Source organism: Haliotis rubra, unplaced genomic scaffold (assembly GCF_003918875.1).
Source record: "Haliotis rubra isolate DU_JTF1 unplaced genomic scaffold, ASM391887v1 Scf365, whole genome shotgun sequence".
Classification (NCBI taxonomy): Eukaryota; Metazoa; Mollusca; class Gastropoda; order Lepetellida; family Haliotidae; genus Haliotis; species Haliotis rubra.
The window spans coordinates 616,626-640,912 of NW_025767041.1; the positions used below are offsets into that span (position 1 = coordinate 616,626).

At 43.9% G+C, this 24,287-nt stretch overlaps 1 protein-coding gene across 1 annotated transcript in view; it reads left to right on the forward strand.

The window, feature by feature from the left end:
* The window catches only part of LOC124285638 (sodium leak channel non-selective protein-like), a 67,447-nt gene extending 43,745 nt beyond the window's left edge, over positions 1–23,702 (forward strand). Inside the window, 20 exon segments of the mRNA XM_046721898.1 lie at positions 749–880; positions 1,265–1,432; positions 1,716–1,820; positions 1,927–2,027; positions 4,847–4,967; positions 6,186–6,284; positions 6,657–6,750; positions 7,483–7,589; positions 7,956–8,027; positions 9,431–9,553; positions 10,042–10,110; positions 10,466–10,614; positions 11,017–11,110; positions 12,309–12,438; positions 16,558–16,673; positions 17,761–17,918; positions 18,398–18,548; positions 18,780–18,968; positions 19,821–19,929; positions 21,819–23,702. Coding sequence (XP_046577854.1) covers positions 749–880; positions 1,265–1,432; positions 1,716–1,820; positions 1,927–2,027; positions 4,847–4,967; positions 6,186–6,284; positions 6,657–6,750; positions 7,483–7,589; positions 7,956–8,027; positions 9,431–9,553; positions 10,042–10,110; positions 10,466–10,614; positions 11,017–11,110; positions 12,309–12,438; positions 16,558–16,673; positions 17,761–17,918; positions 18,398–18,548; positions 18,780–18,968; positions 19,821–19,929; positions 21,819–22,003 — 2,472 coding nt within the window. The 3' untranslated portion in view covers positions 22,004–23,702.
* Positions 23,703–24,287: the final 585 nt, after the last annotated feature.

Here is a 24,287-nt window from a genome sequence, read left to right on the forward strand (position 1 = left end):
TTTGGGGGACCTTCACATACTTTTCAGGGTCACGACGAGACTTTGAAGATTTCAGCATGTTATCCTGAATTGTCAGCAAGATATTTCAAGAACGGTTCACTTTATTTTCTTCATAGACTTTCAAGACTTACCTTGAATGTTTTCAATAAGCAATTTCTTTAGTATTATTTTTGCATATTTCATACACTATGACATTCATGTCAAGGTCAAAGTCAGTCTTGAAAATATGTGTGTGTTTGAACAATTAAAGAGCAAGATATCAAGAGAGGTTGACTGGTCATGTTTTTGTTGACATTTACCTTCATCTTAAATTTTCATTACTTTATAAGTTTGATTTGATAATTTGCGGTGGGGGATTATGTCACCTTAGTGACAATGCCTGTTATATATACCATGTGATTTGTCAAACCAGAAGTTTGTTTCTGTCTTACTAATCCTGCTGGATCAAGACTTTCTGATTAAACTTCAACTGCACTGAGCACCTGTTGACCCCCAAAAATATAAGTGACGTAATGGCACTTCCTTCAAAATGAAGTACACATAAAACTTTGCTTTATATTTTGTGAGGAATGGGACCTTCAATCCATAAGACTTACGGTATTGTGTTCAAAGTGATTTCATCAGACCAGACAATTCTCCGATTCTGTTAAGTGAGCTCAGACGATGAGACATTGAATGTTTGTGCTAAATAGGCATGTGTGTTGCCAAACTGATGTGGACTGAACCAATGTGATTGTCCTTGCTCCAGATTGCGGAGTATGCCTTTGTTGTGTGCATGAGTCTGGAGATGAGCCTCAAGCTGATGGCCAATGGCCTGCTGTTTACACCCAAGGCTGTCGTGAGGGATTTCAGTGGCATCCTGGATCTCTTTGTGTACGGGGTAAGTGACAGATGCACCTGTACATGTTTCTTCTGTGGCAGTGCCTCATGGTTCCGTGTGATTGTTGAGTACCACCTGAAAGGGAGAATATAGCTGCCATAAGCAACAGTGATGTAGTTCAGATTAAAAAAGTCTGAAACACTGCACTTGATAACATAGAAACATACATTAATCATCTTTATTCCTGTCATGCATTGTTTACTAGTATTATTTTACAAAGGACTGATATCTTGTTTTGCAATATATTTATAAATTGCATAAGCAAACTGGCATCTCATACTGGCAGCTGTTAATTTCAAAACCTGGTGTTGCTGTCGTATTGCTTGCCCGCCTTGATCCTATGTAGAGTTGTGGTTAACACCAACCTGTATGTATTTGTTGTAGATCAGTGTTGTGTTCCTGTGCTGGATGCCCAATGAAGTGCCGCCAATGTCGGGTGCCCAGGTGTTCATGATCCTGAGATGTCTGCGGCCTTTACGTATCTACAGCTTGGTGCCTCACATGCGGAAGGTTGTCTTTGAGCTGGTGCGAGGATTCAGGGAAATATTGTTGGTAAGTTGCATCCGTATACTGGAGAGGGAGCTCCTGGTCATTTATAGAGCATGTAGACCTACTATTTCACCAAATCTGATCTAATTCTACATAACAGTTAGAACATGTCACCAAATCTGATCTTACGTAACATTTAGAACATGTAGCCCTACTATTTCACCAAATCTGATCTTACGTAACATTTAGAACATGTCCCTTCGTTCTTTATTCCGTAGACTGGAAAGAGGTGGTAGTAGCTACATTTCCCATGTATCAACTGACCGTGTGACTGTTTATTTGCCAGGTATCCGTGCTGCTCATCGTCCTCATGTTTGTGTTTGCCACATATGGCGTTCATCTACTTGGAGGCCGACTGGCTCGCTGTAATGACCCAAATATCGGATCCAGGGTAAGGACTATTCTCACTCGTAGAAAATAGGTCTAAAGTTTGTAAGAGGTGAAATGGGGAGACATGTCCAAAACAGTGTCCTTGACGGGAAGTTTTTGTGTTGCAGGAAAACTGCACTGGGCTGTTCTTCAGCAAGGTGTACATCACGAAAATGAAGATTGATCGCAAGGACAATGAGGGTCCTGGATTTCTGGTACCCAGAGTCTGGTCAGTGGAAACAGTTCACACATGTCTATATTCACCAATAATCTGACCAATGGCAACAGTTCACACATGTCTATATTCACCAATAATATGACAATGCCATCAGTTCACACATGTCTATATTCACCAATAATATGACCAATGCCATCAGTTCACACATGTCTATATTCACCAATAATCTGACCAATGGAAACAGTTCACACATGTCTCTATGTTCACCAATAATCTGACCAATGGAAACAGTTCACACATGTCTATAATCACCAATAATCTGACCAATGGCAACAGTTCACACATGTCTATATTCACCAATAATCTGACCAATGGAAACAGTTCACACGGTCTATGTTCACCAATAATCGACTAATGGAAATAGTTCATATATGTCTATATTCACCAATCATCTGACCAATGGCAACAGTTCACACATGTCTATATTCACCAATAATCTGACCAATGCCAACACTTCACACATGTCTACAATGCTTCACACATGTCTATATTCACCAATAATCTGACCAATGGAAACAGTTCACATATGTCTATATTCACCATTAATCTGACCAATGAAAACAGTTCACACATGTCTATATTCACCAATAATCTGACCAATGGAAACAGTTCACACATGTCTATATTCACCAATAATCTGACTAATGGCAAGAGTTCACATATGTCTATATTCACCAATAATCTGACAATGCCAACAGTTCATACATGTCTACATTCACCAATAATCTGACCGATGGCAACACTTCACACATATCTATATTCACCAATAATCTGACCAATGGCAAGAGTTCACATATGTCTATATTCACCAATAATCTGACCAATGGCAAGAGTTCTTATATGTCTTTTCACCAATCATCTGACCAATGGAAACAATTCACACGTGTCTATGTTCACCAATAATCTAACCAGTGGAAACAGTTCACATGTCTATATTCACCAATAATCTGACCAATGGAAACAGTTCACACATGTCTATATTCACCAATAATCTGACCAATGGAAACAGTTCACATAAGTCTATATTCACCAATAATCTGACCAATGCCAACAGTTCACACATGTCTATATTCACCAATAATCTGACCCGATGGAAACAGTTCACATATGTCTATATTCACCAATAATCTGACCAATGGCAAGAGTTCACATATGTCTATATTCACCAATAATCTGACCAATGGAAACAGTTCACACATGTCTATATTCACCAATAATCTGACCAATGGAAACAGTTCACATATGTCTATATTCACCAATAATCTGACCAATGGAAACAGTTCACATGTCGTGTCTATATTCACCAATAATCTGATCAATGGAAACAGTTCACATATGTCTATATTCACCAATAATCTGACCAATGGAAACAGTTCACACGTATGTCTATATTCACCAATAATCGGACTAATGAAAACAGTTCACATATGTCTATATTCACCAATAATCTGACTAATGGCAAGAGTTCACATATGTCTATATTCACCAATCATCTGACCAATGAAAACAGTTCACACATGTCTATATTCACCAATAATCTGACCAATGGAAACAGTTCACACGTGTCTAAATTCACCAATCATCTGACCAATGGCTAGAGTTCACATATGTCTATATTCACCAATAATCTGACAATGCCAACAGTTCACACATGTCTATATTCACCAATAATCTGACCAATGGAAACAGTTCACATATGTCTATATTCACCATTAATCTGACCAATGAAAACAGTTCACACATGTCTATATTCACCAATAATCTGACCAATGGCAAGAGTTCACATATGTCTATATTCACCAATAATCTGACCAATGGCAACAGTTCACATCTGTCTATATTCACCAATAATCTGACCAATGGAAACAGTTCACACGTGTCTATGTTCACCAATAATCTGACCAATGAAAACAGTTCACATAAGTCTATATTCACCAATAATCTGACCAATGGAAACAGTTCACACGTGTCTATATTCACCAATAATCTGACCAATGGAAACAGTTCACATAAGTCTATATTCACCAATAATCTGACCAATGAAAACAGTTCACATATGTCTATATTCACCAATAATCTGACCAATGGAAATAGTTCACACATGTCTATATTCACCAATAATCTGACCAATGGCAACACTTCACACATGTCTATATTCAACAATAATCTGACCAATTGTACGCTTCTGTTTGAGTTATCTTGTTTGCCAGATACAGTGGAAGTGAGAACTGTTACAGTTGACATCAATAGAAGGATGTACTTTCATCAAGTTCATTGTCTTGACAAACCTTGGGAAGAATCTTGCAGTGATCATAATCAGCGTGTAGAAAAAGCCTGAAAATTAGACATTTTACCCTAAAATGGCTCTAAATTTGTTATGGCCATGAAAACGCCCTAATTGCAAGTGATTTGCCCTGAAAATGTTTTATGTTTAACAAAACTTGTCAAGTTATGATTTTACAATACACTACTACATGATAAAGGCACCTTGAATGACAGTGGGTGTTAATTAATCTCCTTCGGAAAGCAAAACTTTCCCAGTGCAGCAATGTATCTAACAGTTATTGTTTTGGTTGGTCCCACATTTGACCAACCTTGTGTGTATTCAACTATTTATGTGTTATATGTCTTTCTATAGTTCTCTAAAACTGGTGATTGGGCCTTGAAAACACCCTTAAGAGGCCTTAACTCTGATGGCTGATATACAAACTCTGAAGAATCTAAATGTCTTATCACCTCCCTGTCCTTAACATATTTTTAACATTATATCTATGAGTTGCAAACCTTTGAGAAAGTATTCTTTTTTCCAGGGCCAACCCACGCAACTTCAACTTTGATAACATCGGCAATGCTATGCTGGCTCTATTCGAAGTGCTATCTCTGGAGGGCTGGCTGGAGATTAGAGACGTCATCATCAGCAGGGTCGGGCCGGTCAGTATCTGCCTACTATTGTTTAGGGTCAGACCGGTCAGTATCTGCCCACTATTGTTTAGGGTCAGACCGGTCAGTATCTGCCCACTATTGTTAAAGGGAGAGCTGGTCAGTATCTGCCCACTATTGTTAAGGGGAGAGCTGGTCAGTATCTGCCCACTATTGTTTAGGGTCAGACCGGTCAGTATCTGCCCACTATTGTTAAGGGGAGAGCTGGTCAGTATCTGCCCACTATTGTTAAGGGTCAGAGCTGGTCAGTATCTGCCCACTATTGTTAAGGGGAGAGCTGGTCAGTATCTGCCCACTATTGTTAAGGGGAGAGCTGGTCAGTATCTGTCCACTATTGTTTAAGGCCGGGACAGTCAGTATCTGCCCACTATTGTTCAGGGAGTCGAGGTTAAGGGAGAGCGGTCAGTATCTGCCCACTATTGTTAAGGGGAGAGCTGGTCAGTATCTGCCCACTATTGTTAAGGGAAGAGCTGGTCAGTATCTGCCCACTATTGTTTAGGGTCAGACCGGTCAGTATCTGCCCACTTTTGTTTAGGGTGAGCCGGTCAGTATCTGCCCACTATTGTTTAGGGTCAGAGACCGGTCAGTATCTGCCCACTATTGTTTAGGGTCAGACCGGTCAGTATCTGCCCACTATTATTTAGGGTCAGACCGGTCAGTATCTGCCCACTTTTGTTAAGGGAAGAGCTGGTCAGTATCTGCCCACTATTGTTTAGGGTCAGACCGGTCAGTATCTGCCCACTATTGTTTAGGGTCAGACCGGTCAGTATCTGCCCACTATTGTTTAGGGTCAGACCGGTCAGTATCTGCCCACTATTGTTTAGGGTCAGACCGGTCAGTATCTGCCCACTATTGTTTAGGGTCAGACCGGTCAGTATCTGCCCACTATTGTTTAGGGTCGGGCCGGTCAGTATCTGCCCACTATTGTTTAGGGTCAGACCGGTCAGTATCTGCCCACTATTGTTTAGGGTCGAGACGGTCAGTATCTGCCCACTATTGTTAAGGGGAGAGCTGGTCAGTATCTACCCACTATTGTTTACAGACACTGCCCATATTGTTGGTCAGTATCACCCACTATTGTTTGCACACTCATGTAGGATCAGTCAGTTTAGTTGCAAAACTCAACGATAGTCTGTTAAAATGTAATGATTCTGAAGTTCAAGTCCTTGTTCTTCCTTTGCTGATGTGCTTGATGCTCTGTGTCAACAGATGGAGGCCATCTACATCCACTTCTTCGTGTTCCTTGGCTACATGATTGGACTGACGCTGTTTGTTGGTGTTGTCATAGCCAACTACAGTGAAAACAAGGTATAATTACTATGGCTGTTTGACAGTGATTAGCTATTAAACCTTTTGTCCTTTTGACTTCTGACAACTTGTCAGTTATTAAATATATTTCAGGCATACCTGTAAATTTTAACTTACACAAGTGATTGATAGCAGTTTAAGTAATTTTTAATGCGAATATTACATCTAGGCACTCTACATAGTTGCTCAATTATAGGTTCCCAAGATCAGGTAACTGGTTAAGATTATATGTTAATGGAATCTGAAAAAAACATGATTCACTACAAATGGAATTTGAGCACAACCTGCCATGTGAATGTGTAGTTTACCAGACTCTGATGATATGCTGTGTGGATCTGGGTAGATGTTGTTAGTTTGTTTCACTGTGTCCAGGGCACCGCACTGCTGACAGTTGACCAGAGGAGATGGATGGACCTGAAGGGCAGGATCAAGCTGGCCCAGCCGCTGCACATACCCCCCAGACCAGGTCACTCTAACCTTGCTGCACCAGGTCCCCAGTCTAACCAGTCTGCCTTGCACCTACCCCCTAGACCAGGTCAGTCTAACCTTGCTGCACCTACCCCCAGACCAGGTCAGTCTAACCTTGCTGCACCTACCCCCAGACCAGGTCAGTCTAACCTTGCTGCACCTACCCCCAGACCAGGTCAGTCTAACCTTGGGCACTAGACCCCCAGACCAGGTCAGTCTAACCTTGCTAAGCTTATACCAGGGCTTAGATTTTTGAGACTCTTAAAGATAGTCGTAAGTGCCAGGCACTAACATTAACTAACCTATCTTGGCCTAAGAGGCCCCTGCAAATCTAGGCCCTGGTCAGTCTAACCTTGCTGCACCTACCCCCAGACTAGGTCAGTCTAACCTTGATGCACCTACCCCCAGACCAGGTCAGTCTAACCTTGCTGCACCTACCCCCAGACCAGGTCAGTCTAACCTTGATGCACCTACCACCAGACCAGGTCAGTCTAACCTTGATGCACCTACCCCCAGACCAGGTCAGTCTAACCTTGATGCACCTACCCCCAGACCAGGTCAGTCTAACCTTGATGCACCTACCACCAGACCAGGTCGGTCTTACCTTGATGCACCTACATGGACACCAAACTCTCCCTTCTCCCCATCAAAATCTTGCTTTTTCAGAAAGTGAAATTGTACTTGTTATCATCAGTCAAGTGAAAATACATTTCATACTGTTCCTGTTCAGATCGCAATGAGTTCCGGTCCTGGATGTATGACATCACCCAGCACATTATCTTCAAGAGGGTCGTGGTGCTCCTGGTGCTCTCCAACTGCTGTATGCTCTTTGAACCTGTGAGTAACCTCAACATAAAGGGGCACTGTCTGAACCTGTGAGTAACCTCAACATAAAGGGGCACTGTCTGAACCTGTGAGTAACCTCAACATAAAGGGCACTGTCTGAACCTGTGAGTAACCTCAACATAAAGGGGCACTGTCTGAACCTGTGAGTAACCTCAACATAAAGGGGCACTGTCTGAACCTGTGAGTAACCTCAAAATACAGGGGTACTGTCTGAACCTGTGAGTAACCTCAACATAAAGGAGCACTGTCTGACCTGAGAGTCTATGCAATGTCCAAAATAGATTAAGATTTTATTGTATGATGAAAATGTGACTAATTATGGAACAGTTTATGATGTGTTGTGTTTCTCCTTGACAGTGGAAGGACAGCCAGAAAACAGTCATTCTTGCGGGCTTCTCAACAGCCTTCACCATTCTCTTTGTCTTTGAGGTAAGTACTGGGACCTGTCAGTACTATTTTGGACCAGATAATTATCACACTGGTTTTTCTCACATAGGAGGACACTAGCAGGTCATATCAGAATAAAAAGTGAACTTTTTGAAATTTGAATAGTGGGCGAGCTGGCTAAGGTGCCAGGCTAGTGATCCAGCAAGGTTGAGGTGTTTGGATCGAGCCCACCTGTGACCCGGTGTAAAAAACCTTGGAGTCAACTTTGTGTACTGACTCTTTCAGTGTTGTCACAACCCCTAGTGTACAGTACACAATTCTGTGCACTTAAAAGAACCCATGAATCCGTTGGCAGATGACCAGATGGTGGCCACATGAATATGTGCAAACACCTAGTTGTGGGTACAGTAACGTGGAGTAAATTGGACAAAGTACTGTGACCATGTGTCCCAGTCCACCCAGCTGTGAATGGGTACCTTGTAAGGATGAGAAAACCACATTAACTCGGTGGGCCTAGTTGGCAGCAAGAGTTGTATGATTCCCAGGGAGTTGAGATTGAAAGTATGATGTGCCGTTGTGATGGACATCCAATGATCGAGGGAAAACAAAATGCCTTTGAGCAGTTGAACTGGATATCGGCGCTATACAAATGTTAATACATTATATATTATTTATCACACATTACATGTGAATCTACTGTAAAATATGCTATGGTTCATCAGGTGCTGTTATAACATTTACTTTGCCTAGGAACAAGTTTCTCAGCCTGGTGTGTGGGACTGTGTTGTGTTCATCTGTTGAACAGGTTATAATGAAGATGATAGCACTAGGAACAAGTTTCTCAGCCTGGTGTGTGGGACTGTATTGTGTTCATCTGTTGAACAGGTTATAATGAAGATGATAGCACTAGGAACAAGTTTCTCAGCCTGGTGTGTGGGACTGTATTGTGTTCATCTGTTGAACAGGTTATAATGAAGATGATAGCACTAGGAACAAGTTTCTCAGCCTGGTGTGTGGGACTGTATTGTGTTCATCTGTTGAACAGGTTATAATGAAGATGATAGCACTAGGAACAAGTTTCTCAGCCTGGTGTGTGGGACTGTATTGTGTTCATCTGTTGAACAGGTTATAATGAAGATGATAGCACTAGGAACAAGTTTCTCAGCCTGGTGTGTGGGACTGTATTGTGTTCATCTGTTGAACAGGTTATAATGAAGATGATAGCACTAGGAACAAGTTTCTCAGCCTGGTGTGTGGGACTGTATTGTGTTCATCTGTTGAACAGGTTATAATGAAGATGATAGCACTAGGAACAAGTTTCTCAGCCTGGTGTGTGGGACTGTATTGTGTTCATCTGTTGAACAGGTTATAATGAAGATGATAGCACTAGGAACAAGTTTCTCAGCCTGGTGTGTGGGACTGTATTGTGTTCATCTGTTGAACAGGTTATAATGAAGATGATAGCATTGACACCTGGTGGGTACTGGACAAGTCGGCGCAACCGCTACGACATGTTTGTCACTCTGTTGGGGGTCATCTGGATTGTCATGCACTTCATACCTCAAGCCGTGAGTACAAACTGAACACATGCACTTCCTATAACTATGGGGGCGGTGGGTAGCCTAGTGGTTAAAGCGTTGGCTCATCACTCCGAAGACCCGGGTTCGATTCCCCACATGGGCACACTGTGTTAAGCCCATTTCTGGTGTCCCCCGCCGTGATATTGCTGGAATATTGCTAAAAGCGGAGTAAAACTAAACTCAGTCAGTCAGTCCTATAACTATGATAGAATATATGATGCATTATTGGCAGAAGTGTTTGGACCTAGGAGGGGAGTGTGTTGATACATATATAGAAACCAACTCAATCAATGCATTCTATCATAGTTAAACTTTTCAGTCGCTTCTTGTACATGTGGTACAGTGCAGAGGCCTTTCCATGAGACAGCTAGGAGGATTGTTGCAACTCCATTTATGTAGTGTTTCATAATAACTGTTCTTTTTGTGTTAGGTAGGTTGAGACAAATATGTTATACCATATGTAATTGTTTGTGCAGAATGACTACAGCAACACAGTTGGGTATGTGGTGATTGTGCTACGATTCTTCACCATCACTGGAAAACATGTGAGTACCATATATACTGACCTTGGAAAACATGTGAGTACCATATATACTGACCTTGGAAAACATGTGAGTACCGTGTACACTGACCTTAGACGACATGTGAGTACCGTGTACACTGACCTGGACGACATGTGAGTACCCAATACATTGACCTTGGAGAACAATGTCTATGGCAGTGCCCCATACAATGACTGTAGACATTAAGTGAATGCATTAAGAGCTTTTACTTTCTTATTGAGACTGGAAAAGGCCTTATGCCTATGTTACTTTTAGAGCTAATAAAGAGACATTATGAGTATTTATATACCAACATGAACTATACAGTGATGGAACAGTTCCGTCCACCATGTTGCAGGCCACACTGAAGATGCTGATGCAGACTGTGGTGATGTCAGTGTTCAAGAGCTTCTTCATCATAATGGGCATGTTCCTGCTCATGCTGTTCTATGCCTATGCGGGTGTTCTTCTCTTCGGGGCAGTCAAGTACGGCTACAACCTTGGCAGGTGGGACATTGGACGTACTCTCTATTTGTTCCAGACTTGCATTCCGACTTTTTATACCCCTGACCTAAACTGGTCCGAAGAGATTTTTGTTCAGCTTGAAATCTATTGGTTGGATTAGGGAGAGGTGCAGTTCAATGTGTGATTATGATATTTTAAATTTGGGGGGGAGAGGGGGAGTTTCACATCAAATTTGTTCATCCAATAACTTTACAATCATTTAATGGATGTTTTCAATTTGAGTAATGGCTTCTTCATTTGTAGGAGAGGTTTGATACAAGTGTGAATTTTTGTTGTGAGTCACAGTCAGGGTATTAGTGAGTCTTGTTCATGTTTTTGGTCAATTCCAATGAAAAGAGGAAAGTGATGTCTTGTGGTCATTTCTTCTCACCTGAACTGTTTCAGACATGCCAACTTTGAGACAGCATCAAGTGCTGTTATCCTCCTGTTCCGTATCGTGACCGGGGAGGACTGGAACAAGATCATGCACGACTGCATGGTGGGTGGGCAGTCCATGCTGCTGCTGCTGCTGCTGCTGCTGCAACAAAGATTGCCAGACACTGGTTTAGATGATACATTAGTCTTAATACCAATTACGTTCCTATAGATCAGGTTACCGTTGTACAGAATGCTACAACTGTCAGAAGTCTATCTCAAGGTATTATAGTTACTATTAAATTAGGGCTAAAATTTAAGATCATCCTATCAAACGTTATGTAATTTCTCTTCTTTTGACAGTGGAAAGTGGAAACGACTAGAAACACAGTTTTCAGCCTCTCTGATTAGCTCTACTTCTAGCATGTTGATCCACCTTAACTCTGAACTGGTCGCACAGAGCCAAAAATGGTGGATTCTGCAGCCTGTTCGAAATTAAGCAGTCCTCTTGTGAGTTATTTGTTCTTTCAACGAATGATACGACAAGAAATCATGTAACTGTGGACCGCTCACTCCCTGAGAGTTTGTGTTGAGCTTCACTAAGATGTTTTATGAAGCAACCCATCACAAGTGCATGTATGACTGACGCACAGTGGATGAGAGGTCTAGGCCATCCTTGTGATCTTGTTATCTCAAGATTGTTGTCCCTCAGCTGTCTGATAAGTGAAGAACGCAAGATAGGAAAAGTTTTAAAAAATTGAAATTTTAACTATAATAATACGTATCCTGTCTCACATGATGGATTCGCGCTTGACCAGTCCCACTATACAGATTACGGGAAGTTACAGATCCAAGACAAGAGAATGACGACAGGTGGTGGTCACATGATCAACCAGGGACAGGTCACATGATCAGCACGAGCTTCCACAGATGTCCTGTATCAGGTGCAGGGGTATGTTCAGGCGAACTGTTTAGAGAGGCTGAAAACATTTAAGATCGTTTCCACTCCTCTGTCGAAAGAAGACAAAGTGTGTAACATGAGATAAGTATAGTAAATATTCCATCTGTGATTAAAATTTTCTATATCCCTTGTAGACAATTTTAAATTAGAGTTTACATGATCTTAGATCACAGGGAGCTGTCAACCCAGAAATATATTCTAAAACTCTTCACTTATAGAAGTTGACTGATAATGTTGTATCCAACTATTCATGGTAGTTATTGTACCCTGCCACACTTCAGTTATACTTATATACTGTTGTATATGGCCTCCATGTGATATTGTGAATGTAGGACAATGACCTACCCCTGACCTGTTTCAGATCAGTCCCCCATTCTGCAGCAGGGGCCCCAACTACTGGGACACAGACTGTGGCAACTTCACAGCGTCACTCATCTACTTCTGCACCTTCTACGTCATCATCACCTACATTGTGCTCAACTTGCTTGTCGGTCAGCAAACTTTGTATTCTTTTTCATAGAGATCGTCCTTGGGGTACATATTCGCATTTTCTGCGGCTGAAAATGTCATGTGACAGTTGTATCAATGTTTTAATAAAAATATTGTACAATAAATAAAAATCTTATTTATCTATTATATGGCCCCCACCACGTGGAGTTACCTCCCTGCTACGCATACACAGCCAACCAGGTAAGCACCTAGGCCTGTATCATTATTCCTTCTGCTGTCACTCAAGCGTTCACATGTGTTCCGAGTTCATAGCTGAATTACTTCTATTGTGAAAGAATGTCTGAGACTCCAACAACTGTATGTATGGTCTTTATTCGTTCTTGACAGAACAGTTTTATTGACTTTGCAGTCTGTTATTTCTCATTTATGTGACTTTGTATTACACTTTATGCTAGCTTTCCCGTGGTTTACGCACGTTGCTTTTCCATTGCGGGAAGTTTAGCGTGCCACGTGGTTGTCATATTGCGTTATTAACCAAGTATTTCTTCCCGTGGTACCATTCACGTAATTTTCAATGGTTTGTATGTGTATATTTATGCTGCTGGTTCCGCTGTTAGCTACATGCTTGCGTGTTTGCTTTCAGGCGTTTACTGGGTGTTCTGTCTGTGGGCAGAACATTCTGAGAGCCGACAAGCACGATAAGTGCTTGTGCTGCCTTGAAAAGGTGGGACATAACCCTGATGTTTTTGAGCTTTGTATGGCCTTTTCCCCCCGGGCCCAGAAGAGAAGGGCGGCGGATTTCCTTTTCTATAAGGAATTGCGAGAGGCGGGAGGGGAACTTACCCAGGAGGTCCCCCCGTCTAAAGCCAAAAAGTCCAAACCGACTAAAAAACCTATGTCGCATAAGTCGCCTCCCCGGTCATCCCACTCCAGTGGTTTTGATATGTCACTAATCACCCAGTTGTTCCAGCAGCATATGGACTCCGTGAAGTGCCTTGTTCATAAGTTCCTCGCCCACTCTGAACAGGGGACCGAGAGTCCGGGGGTGGGATCGCCGAGCTTGGCTCGATTCCTTAGCCTGGAGGTGTCTGCCGATCCTTTGCCTTTGGCTTCGGGTCCAGACGCCTCGGCTATTGACATTGGGGAGGTCGAGGAGTCGGAGGGCACTTTCTGTTTCTCGTCGGCTCTCCAGGAGGTGCGGCAGCGTATTGCCGAGTGTATTCCCCAAGCGGCAGTACCCACCGTCACTCGGACTCGTCTGAGTTCCGCCTTCGGGCGAGGCGTTTGCCCCTAGGCAACCCTCGCAGACGCTGCTCCGTATCTTGCCTTCCCTGGTGCAGGACGTGATGGATCCCCTCCTGGTTGGGACACGCCTCCGATTCGATTTACCCCAACTCATTAAGAGGTACCAGCTGGGGGACGATTCTCTGTTCTTTGTGCCGGTGGTTGACGAGTGCGTGTTCACTTCGGTCGCCCTCGGGGGAGGCTCGGCTTCCTCTGGTGCAGCCCCGGCTGCCAAGCAAGGGCGTTTAGTTCCACCGTTTGCCCTTGCGGGCACCCACCTGTGGCAGGCTTACCAGACTTATGGGGAAGTCTACCGGAATGCCATGCAGCAGGTGAGGGTGGTGATCCATGAGGCCTACCTTTCCTCTATCCAAAGGTTGGCTCTTGAGGCTGAAGGGAGCACTGGGGACGTGTCCCTGCATGTTGTTCTGCTTCGCCAGTTGTCCAGAGTGCAGGCCCACCTTGCGCGCAACTCTTTGCGGTCTGCGGCGTATACGGGGATGTGCGCAGTCATGGGGATGTGCAAGCTGTGGCTGTCTACGTCCCGCTACTCAGCAGCAACACAGCAGACCTTGTTAGCCCTTCCGTTCCGGCTGTGAGCGACGTTGTTTCCGGGAGCTCAGCAGGTCATTTGGGAGGTTGCTGCTGCAGCTACCTCCTTCAAGGACTGTAAGGCCTTGTTGGAGCATCCGTGGGCTTCTCACCCCCGCGCTCCAGTAGCGGGTTCCTCCTCCGGGGCGCAGCCTATGACGTAGTCAGCCGGCTGGCTTCGGCCGCTGGGCAGGGGTAGGAGGAGGAGCTGTCCCGCCAAGGGTAAGGGCAAGGAGCAGTCCTCTTCGTCTGGCTACCAGCAACACTTGGGTGCTTTCCACCGTCAGTGTCGGCCATCTACCAGTGTCGGCTCTTTCAGTTCAAACCGATGCGTCCCTCACGGGCTGAGGGGTGTTCTGCCTTCACATCAACGTCTTGGAACTGAGAGCAGTGCGGTTTTCGAGCCCTTCCGGGAGCATGTTCAGGGCCAGGTGATTCATCTTCAGTTGGACAACCGTACGGCCATGAAGTACATCCTGAAGCAAGGCACACGGTGTCCCTAGCTCTTTCAGGAGACGTGGGAATTTCTCCTCTGGTGCGACCAGTGCGACTGTCAGGTGCTTCCTGTTTATCTCCTGGGGCTGGAGAAAGTGCAGGCAGACGGTCTCTCTGGCCGGATCCTGCCCCCACACAATTGAATGTTCGACCGGCAGATATTCGGAGTTATCTCCCAGTTGTACGGATCGTTACAGGTAGATCTGTTTGCGGCTGGCGGGATGAATCAGATACCCGTGTTCTGCTCTCGAATACCGGACCAGAGGGCGTTGGCTCATTTGGAAGAAGGCTTGGCGGCCTCGACCATTCGTGGCTACTCCACTATTTCCACTTTTCACACCCCTGTAGATGGTGCTCTTCTGGGGCAGCACCCTCTTCTACAGCGCTTTTTAGCTGGCGTGGATCGGGTTCGACCTGCTGTCAGGCGAACCAGCCCACCTTGGGATTTGTCAATCGTGCTAGATTGGCTGTCTGGTCCTACGTTCTCACGTCTATCGGCTATTTCCATTCAGTTATTAAGATGGAAGGCCATATTTCTTGTGGCGGTAACATCTGGGCGTAGGGTCGGCGACTTACATGCTATATCGGCAGACCCGGCGCTGACAGTGTTCCATCCAAATTGTGTCAGTATTCGCCTCCCAGATACTTACCGTCTGAAGATCGATCACGCTTTCCATGTGACAGCTCCTATCGAACTTCCTACTCTTACCCAGCCTTCCACATCGGGGACCTCTGCAACGAGCACTCATCCGGATGTCCGAAAGACTCTCAAGGTCTATCTCAAACGAACACAAGGGATACGTACTGGTACCCATCTGTTCTGCTGTTATGGTGGCGGGAAGGCTGGGATGCCAGCGAGCAAACAGACCCTGTCTCGCTGGCTTGTATCGGTCATTTGTGCTGCCTATCAGGCTAAGGACGCTGCTTTCAACTGTGTTTTATTGATATGTCTGCTGTTGTGTGATCTAACTCATTTCGATTCTCTCCGGAGATTATGGTCGGTTGTGAGTTGGTTTTTCCCCCTTACGGTGCTCTCCAATAGATCATGATGTGGGCGGGTTTTTTTATTTTCACACTGTGTGCGAATTGCTGTGCTTAACCTATGAGGTCGGATCTAAGTACTTATCCTCCTTGTCGGTTACCCTCCCATAATGCCTCTTGCAGAAGCTTCGGGACACGTGACAGGTGAGTGTTGTGGCGTCTGTTACGTTCTTCCTAAAGATCACTATTTATGTGTACTTGGACAGAATTCCCTCCTCCCTGGCCTCCGGTCTTTGGGAGTCTGAGTTAATGCATATATGTACCTCAAGAACGATCTCTGTGAAAAAGAATTAGCTAAACCTGTAGAGGTTTCCAATTCTTTGAAGAGAGTCGTCCTTGGGGTAGGGCAGCCCACCTCCCCGCAATTCTGTTCACTGATTTATTCAGCAGAAGGAATGATGATACAGGCCTTGGTGCTTACCTGGTTGGCTGCGCATGCGTAGCAGGGAGGTAAAGCCACGGGGTGGGGGCCGTTTAATAATAGATAAAAAAGATTTTTATCTATTGTACAATATTTTTATTAAAACATTGATACAACTGTCACATGACATTTTCAGCCGCAGAAAATGCATATATGTACCCCAAGGACGACTCTCTTCAAAGAATTGGAAACCTCTACAGGTTTAGCTAATTTTCTCTTACAGATCACATGTCCATGTTACAGTATTAACACAATATTCATTAACAGAAGTCAGATAATCCTGTTGCAACTGGTTCGTTGTCTGACTACTGGTGTTTGTTGCATTCAGCTATCATCATGGAGAACTTCTCCCTGTTCTACTCCAATGAGGAGGATGCTCTGCTCAGCTACAATGACATTCGGCAGTTCCAGAACACATGGAACTATGTAGACATCAATAGGAAGGTATTGTAACTGTCGACAACTGTCATCTTCTGGGATGAATTTGGTCTACATGCTTCTCTTGTGCTTTGTATTTCCTTATGCTGAACCTTCATACTTGAAGTAATTGTTAAACTTATCTTGTTCTTAATCCTGTTCTTGGTGTACTAATCTTGTTCTTGGTGTACTAATCCTGTTCTTGGTGTACTAATCCTGTTCTTGGTGTACTAATCTTGTTCTTGGTGTACTAATCTTGTTCTTGGTGTACTAATCTTGTTCTTGGTGTACTAATCTTGTTTTGGGTGTACTAATCTTGTTCTTGATGTACTAATCTTGTTCTTGGTGTACTAGTTCGCTCGTCACGCCGAAGACCCGGGTTCGATTCCCCACGTGGGTACAATGTGTTAAGCCAATTTCTGGTGTCCCCAGCCGTTATATTGCTGGAATATTGCTAAAAGCGGCGTAAAACTAAACTCACTCACTCACTTGGTGTACTAATTTTGTTGTTGGTGTACTAATCTTGTTCTTAATGTACTAATCTTGTTCTTGGTGTACTAGTCTTGTTCTTGATGTACTAATCTTGTTCTTAATGTACTAATCTTGTTGGTGTACTAATCTTGTTCTTGATGTACTAATCTTGTTCTTGGTGTACTAATCTTGTTCTTCATGTACTAATCTTGTTGGTGTACTAATCTTGTTCTTGGTGTACTAATCTTGTTCTTGGTGTACTAGTCTCGATGTACTAATTTTGTTGGTGGTGTACTAATTTGTTCTTGATGTACTAATCTTGTTCTTGGTGTACTAATCTTGTTCTCAGTGTACTAATCTTGTTCTTGATGTATGAATGCTGTTCTTGGTATACTAATCTTGTTCTTGGTGTACTAGTCTTGTTGGTGTACTAATCTTGTTCTTGTTGTACTAGTCTTGTTCTTGATGTACTAATCTTGTTCTTAATGTACTAATCTTGTTGTTGGTGTACTAATCTTGTTGTTGGTGTACTAATCTTGTTCTTGATGTACTAATCCTGTTCTTGGTGTACTAGTCTTGTTTTTGGTGTACTCATCTTGTTCTTGATGTACTAAACTGGATGTACTAAGCTATGTGTTTTCAGGGCGTGATCCCAGCTCGGCGGGTAAAGTACTTGCTCCGCCTGCTGCGAGGTCGCCTGGAAGTGGATCTGGAGAAGGACCGCTTGTTGTTTAAACACATGTGCTATGAGATTGAGAAGCTGCACCAGGGTGGCGATGTTACATTCCATGATGTCCTCAGGTATGTCAACCCACTCATCCCACTCTCATATGCTCTGTACTGGGAATAATGTATATTTAAACACTATTGTAATTGTATTATTTTACTTTTGAAATTCATGATTAACTAATCATTGGTTGTCAGGAAAGTATTGCTATTCAATGTGAGGAGTTGAGTGGATGTTACTTTGTCTTGATACTTTTAGAGTCTAGTGTAGCCAGGAGTCTGGAGGACAGCTTATGACTGATTCAACATGGTGTAGAACTTTCTGGAAGGTAGTTACACAACAAAAGTGGGCCAGGCAGTTGGGGTAGCCTGGTGGTTACAGTGTTTGCTTGTCACGCCAAAGGCCTGGGTTCAAATCCCAACATGTGTACAATGTGTGAAGCCCATTTCTAGTGTCACCCAGCATGATATTGCGGGAATATTGCTAAAAGTGGTGTAAAACTGAACTAAACACACCCCACATCTAATACATGAGTACCTTGTGATGGTTGCAGCATGCTGTCGTACCGGTCCGTGGACATCCGCAAGTCCCTGCAGCTGGAGGAACTTCTAGCACGAGAGGAACTGGAATACACCATCGAGGAGGAGGTGGCCAAACAGACCATCCGCAACTGGCTTGACAAGTGCCTCAAGCGAATCAGAGCTGTATGTGTTCTTCCAAAATCTTACAGGGATTTTGCAGGCATTAATTTATGAAAAATATGTGCTATATAATAACTCATTTGCAATACATAAAGAAAACGTGTTTGTGAGACATTCATTACCCATTGCGTATGGACAAAAGTACCCTTTCTTTGTGCAAGATGGAGATCTACCAGGACCATCTTTACGTCTTCACAAGCACAGACTGACATGATGGTTGTTTTTTTCTTGTAGAAGGAGCATTCCAACATCATCTCCAATCTACGAGCCACCAATGAGCCACTGTTTACTGTGACTGAACTCACATCAGGAGGAGCCGACATCAAGGAGGAGAAAGAGGAAGGACCTGTGCCTCCCCGCACTAGGAAGAAGGGGCATGTTGAGCTCCGCAACCCGGTCATTCAGCCGCCCAGTGTCCTACAGGTAGGTATTCAGTCATACAGCCACCTAGTGTCCTACAGGTATGTAGTCAGTCATACAGCCACCCAGTGTCCTACAGGTAGGTAGTCAGTCATACAGCCACCTAGTGTCCTACAGGTAGGTAGTCAGTCATACAGCCACCCAGTGTCCTACAGGTAGGTATTCAGTCATACAGCCACCTAGTGTCCTACAGGTAGGTAGTCAGTCATACAGCCACCCAGTGTCCTACAGGTAGGTAGTCAGTCATACAGCCACCTAGTGTCCTACAGGTATGTAGTCAGTCATACAGCCACCCAGTGTCCTACAGGTAGGTAGTCAGTCATACAGCCACCAGCCACCTAGTGTCCTACAGGTAGGTAGTCAGTCATACAGCCACCCAGTGTCCTACAGGTAGGTAGTCAGTCATACAGCCACCTAGTGTCCTACAGGTAGGTAGTCAGTCATACAGCCACCTAGTGTCCTACAGGTAGGTAGTCAGTCATACAGCCACCTAGTGTCCTACAGGTAGGTAGTCAGTCATACAGCCACCTAGTGTCCTACAGGTAGGTATTCAGTCATTCAGCCACCCAGTGTCCTACAGGTAGGTAGTCAGTCATAAAGCCACCTAGTCCCTACAGGTACAGTCATTCAGTCGCCACACCTAGTGGTAGTACATGCCCTGGTCTACAGGTAGTCAGTCATACAGCCACCCTGTGTCCCACAGGTAAGTAGTCGGTCATACCGCCACACAGTGTAGGTGCCCCGTCATACTGCTACAGTGTCCCACAGGTAGGTGTTGTACTTTACAGATAACTTCTGTAGCCTGATGTTCTAACCTTTGATTCCGTGTCTGATGAGAGGTGTTTATGTTTACAGGGACAGTCCATGAGGAAGTTCCTGACCCCGACACTGAGTGACGGAGCATCACGCCTGGCAGAGAAAGAAAGACCAAATCTTCGCAAGAGAAGCTGCAAGATCAACACAGGTACAACTCTAATTGGCATTTCAGAATGTTTAAGTCTGTGTATCAGTGTGTACAGGTTGGTGTGTACCAGTCAATGGGTACAGGTTGGTGTGTGCCAATCAGTGTGTTCAGGTTGGTGTGTGCCAGTCAATGGGTACAGGATGGTGTGTGCCAATCAGCGTGTACAGGTTGGTGTGTACCAGTCAATGGGTACAGGTTGGTGTGTACCAGTCAATGGCTACAGGTTGGTGTGTGCCAATCAGTGTGTTCAGGTATGTGTGTGCCAGTCAGCGTGTACAGGTTGGTGTGTACCAGTCAGTGTGTTCAGGTTGGTGTGTACCAGTCAATGGGTACAGGTTGGTGTGTACCAGTCAGCGTGTACAGGTTGGTGTGTACCAGTCAATGGGTACAGGTTGGTGTGTGCCAGTCAATGGGTACAGGTTAGTGTGTGCCAGTCAATGGGTACAGGTTGGTGTGTACCAATCAGTGTGTTCAGGTATGTGTGTGCAAATCAGTGTGTTCAGGTTGGTGTGTGCCAGTCAGCATGTACAGGTTGGTGTGTACCAGTCAGCGTGTTCAGGTTGGTGTGTACCAGTCAATGGGTACAGGTTGGTGTGTGCCAGTCAGTGTGTTCAGGTTGGTGTGTACCAGTCAGTGTGTACAGGTTGGTGTGTGTGCCAGTCAGCACAGGTTGGTGTGTACCAGTCAGTGTGTTCAGGTTGTGTGTGTACCAGTCAGTGTGTTCAGGTTGGTGTGTACCAGGTTGGTGTGTGTACCAGTCAGTGTGTACAGGTTGGTGTGTACCAGTCAGCGTGTACAGGTTGGTGTGTACCAGTCAATGCGGTACAGGTACAGGTTGGTGTGTGCCAATCAGCGTGTACAGGTTGGTGTGTACCAGTCAGCAGGTTTGTGTGTACCACAGGTTACAGGTTGTGTGTACCAGTCAACGTGTACAGGTTGGTGTGTACCAGTCAGCATGTACAGGTTTGTGTGTACCAGTCAGCATGTACAGGTTTGTGTGTACCAGTCAGCATGTACACAGGTTGGTGTGTACCAGTCAGTGGGTACAGGTTGGTGTGTCAGCATGTCAGGTTGGTGTGTACCAGGTTGGTGTGTACCAGTCAGTGTGTTACAGGTTGGTGTGTGCCAGTCAGTGTGTTCAGGTTGGTGTGTACCAGTCAATGGGTGTGTGCCAGTCAGTGTTTCAGGTTTGTGTGTGCCAGTCAGCATGTACAGGTTGGTGTGTACCAGTCAATGGGTACAGGTTGGTGTGTGCCAGTCAGTGTGTACAGGTTGGTGTGTGCCAGTCAGCGTGTACAGGTTGGTGTGTACCAGTCAGTGTGTTCAGGTTGGTGTGTACCAGTCAGTGTGTTCAGGTTGGTGTGTGCCAATCAGTGTGTTCAGGTATGTGTGTGCCAGTCAGCGTGTACAGGTTGGTGTGTACCAGTCAGCATGTACAGGTTGGTGTGTACCAGTCAGTGTGTTCAGGTTGGTGTGTACCAGTCAATGGGTACAGGTTGGTGTGTGCCAATCAGTGTGTTCAGGTTGGTGTGTGCCAGTCAGCGTGTACAGGTTGGTGTGTACCAGTCAATGGGTACAGGTTGGTGTGTGCCAATCAGTGTGTTCAGGTATGTGTGTGCCAGTCAGCATGTACAGGTTGGTGTGTACCAGTCAATGGGTACAGGTTGGTGTGTGCCAATCAGCGTGTACAGGTTGGTGTGTACCAGTCAATGGGTACAGGTTGGTGTGTGCCAATCAGTGTGTACATCTCTGTTTGTACCAGTCTGTTTGGGGCCGGCATCTTTGTCTCTGTTTTTGTTTTGTGAACAAACTTTATGGTGTAAAGGTGTAACATGTGTATGTCCTCATAGTGAGAGTGTGTGTGACTTTCTCCATGTTGTCTGCTACAGGTGGCAAGCCCCTCCCATTGGTATCAGAGGGCAGAACAGAGGATGACCTGCCCACACCCACCATGGAACACCCCATTGACTCTGCACTGGTTGGGAAGTATGTGTCATTAGACATCAACTCTTGGTGGAAAGAGCTAAACTGTCTGGATATATCAGAAGATGGCAACAGGACCATACTGTACTAGTCACCAATACATCACTGCAGAAATGTTGCAGTGTTGTATGGCAATACTGAATGATCAGCCAGGCGTTCCCTGCAGTCTTGCACTGGACATGGCCTGGTGTGCCTACTGCCATGAGAGGGAACAGATCATATTGTGACTTCCACTGGGAACAGGATCATAGTAAAACCAGTGTACCAGATATCTATTTGCCAAAGCGTGTAGGATCATGCGGGTTGATAGTTGTCACTATTCAAATGACCCTTAAGAGAAACAGTTGACAGATGGAGTGTTAGCCTCAAGCCACTGTGGTACTGATACAGAAATGGACCAAAATAGGAGTATGTCAGAAGACCTGGGTCTGTGAAGTTTCTTCTGAATTGCCAGCAAGATGGGCTTGGTTACTGATATACCTGAGGCCTAATCACTCACAGGTGATGGGGGCTTGTTCACCAATATATCTGTGCTAAGCACCTTCAGGAGAGCTGGTCTTCTTCACATGCAGATAGGTCTGTGTTGTGATAACTTACAAGCAAGATGATGTTCTTCACTGATATATCTGTGTGATGATAACTTACAGGTGGCGACATGGGCTTGTCAACAGATATATCTGTGTGTTGAGTTGGTGAGTTGTCTGTACAATGATACTGATGATATTTATGAAAGCTGAGGGTACATTATGCATTGTTACGTTATGTTGGCATGAAACCATTGGTAGTTAATAACAGTAATTTATTGATATTGCATTCATAAGTAATAGTTTGTTGTAATTTGCTCATTGAACGTTTGTTTTCATTTGCTATATAAATATGCTCATTTTGCCAAAAGTATACACTTTAGTGTGAACCAAGGTGCAATGTTTTAGTTCTTTAATCGAGACTACCAGTTTTGGTGGAATTCTGTTGGTATATGAGAACATATAGTTCTGTGGAATAGTAAGCAACTCACGGTGTCAGTTGCTTGATGTTTATATCTGTATATAGAGCTAAGAGAGAGAATGAACCAGTATGTCAGTTGTTATTCATACATGAGGTTATATATATTTATATCTAGACCAGCAAATATCTACTTTGTATGGAGAAGGAAAATTTTATTTTCATTTGTCCCAAAGCCAAACTTTAAGATGGCATGGTTTTTTCACACACAACAGCTGCACTTGTGGCTCAGTTTTATGATGTCATCACACACAACAGCTGCACTTGTGGCTCAGTTTTATGATGTCATCACACACAACAGCTGCACTTGTGGCTCAGTTTCATGATGTCATCACACACAACAGCTGCACTTGTAGCTCAGTTTTATGATATCATCACACACAACAGCTGCACTTGTAGCTCAGTTTTATGATGTCATCACACACAACAGCTGCACTTGTAGCTCAGTTTTATGATGTCAGCAAAATTTCAAATCAACTTTTTTGACGCTACATTTTCAAAGTATAATTATATCTAAGATGTGTGCAGTAAAGTAGCTTGTTATTGTTGATCTTGAGAGTTGTCTTGACATGATGTCAAAAACACGATATATACAGCACACAACCATGGAAACAGACCAATCATGTGTGAGGGTGAACATTGTAGGATAATGGTTAATACTGGTGTGAACAGAATGTAGTGTATATTACTGAATATTGAGTGAGTTGTGATAGATAAATGAACATGTTTATACTGTAATGAATTTGTTGTGTTTGAATAAAACAATGAAAACTATAGTTAATGTTTCATTTGCAGTTCAGAGTTCTTATTTTTTGTCAATAGTATGGACAAGTCATCTTTCAAGTTACAGAAAGGGGCGAATGAAAGTTATGTGCAAAAATATGACAAACCGATCCGAATGTGTGAATACCTTGTTTTACATACATCTTGTATCAAAGACTATTGGGATACAGGTATAGTCCGTTTGGCTCAAAAGCGGACCGATGAATTGCAATCTAACTCAAAAACATAAATAGAGAATACTACATGAGGTCTCATAACATACGAATTATACGAAACGAGTGTCCTTCCTATGGTATCTGACCGAGCGAAAGCGAGGTCAGAACCCATAGGAAGGTCACAAGTTTTGTATAATTCGTATGTTATGAGACCGAGTGTGGTATTTTATTTATTACCCACATCTTACAGGCTATAAATTGACAAAATAGCGTATTTGTGTTATTTTTATGGTTTCAAACCGAAACTGGTTTCATAAAGAGGTTGCGGAAGAATGTTGTTCTGTAGTACACTTTTTGCATGACGTCACACTGTAATGACGTCACTACGCTTTGCTCGTCTGCTACCTTGGTAACCGACGTCACGATGCATGTCAG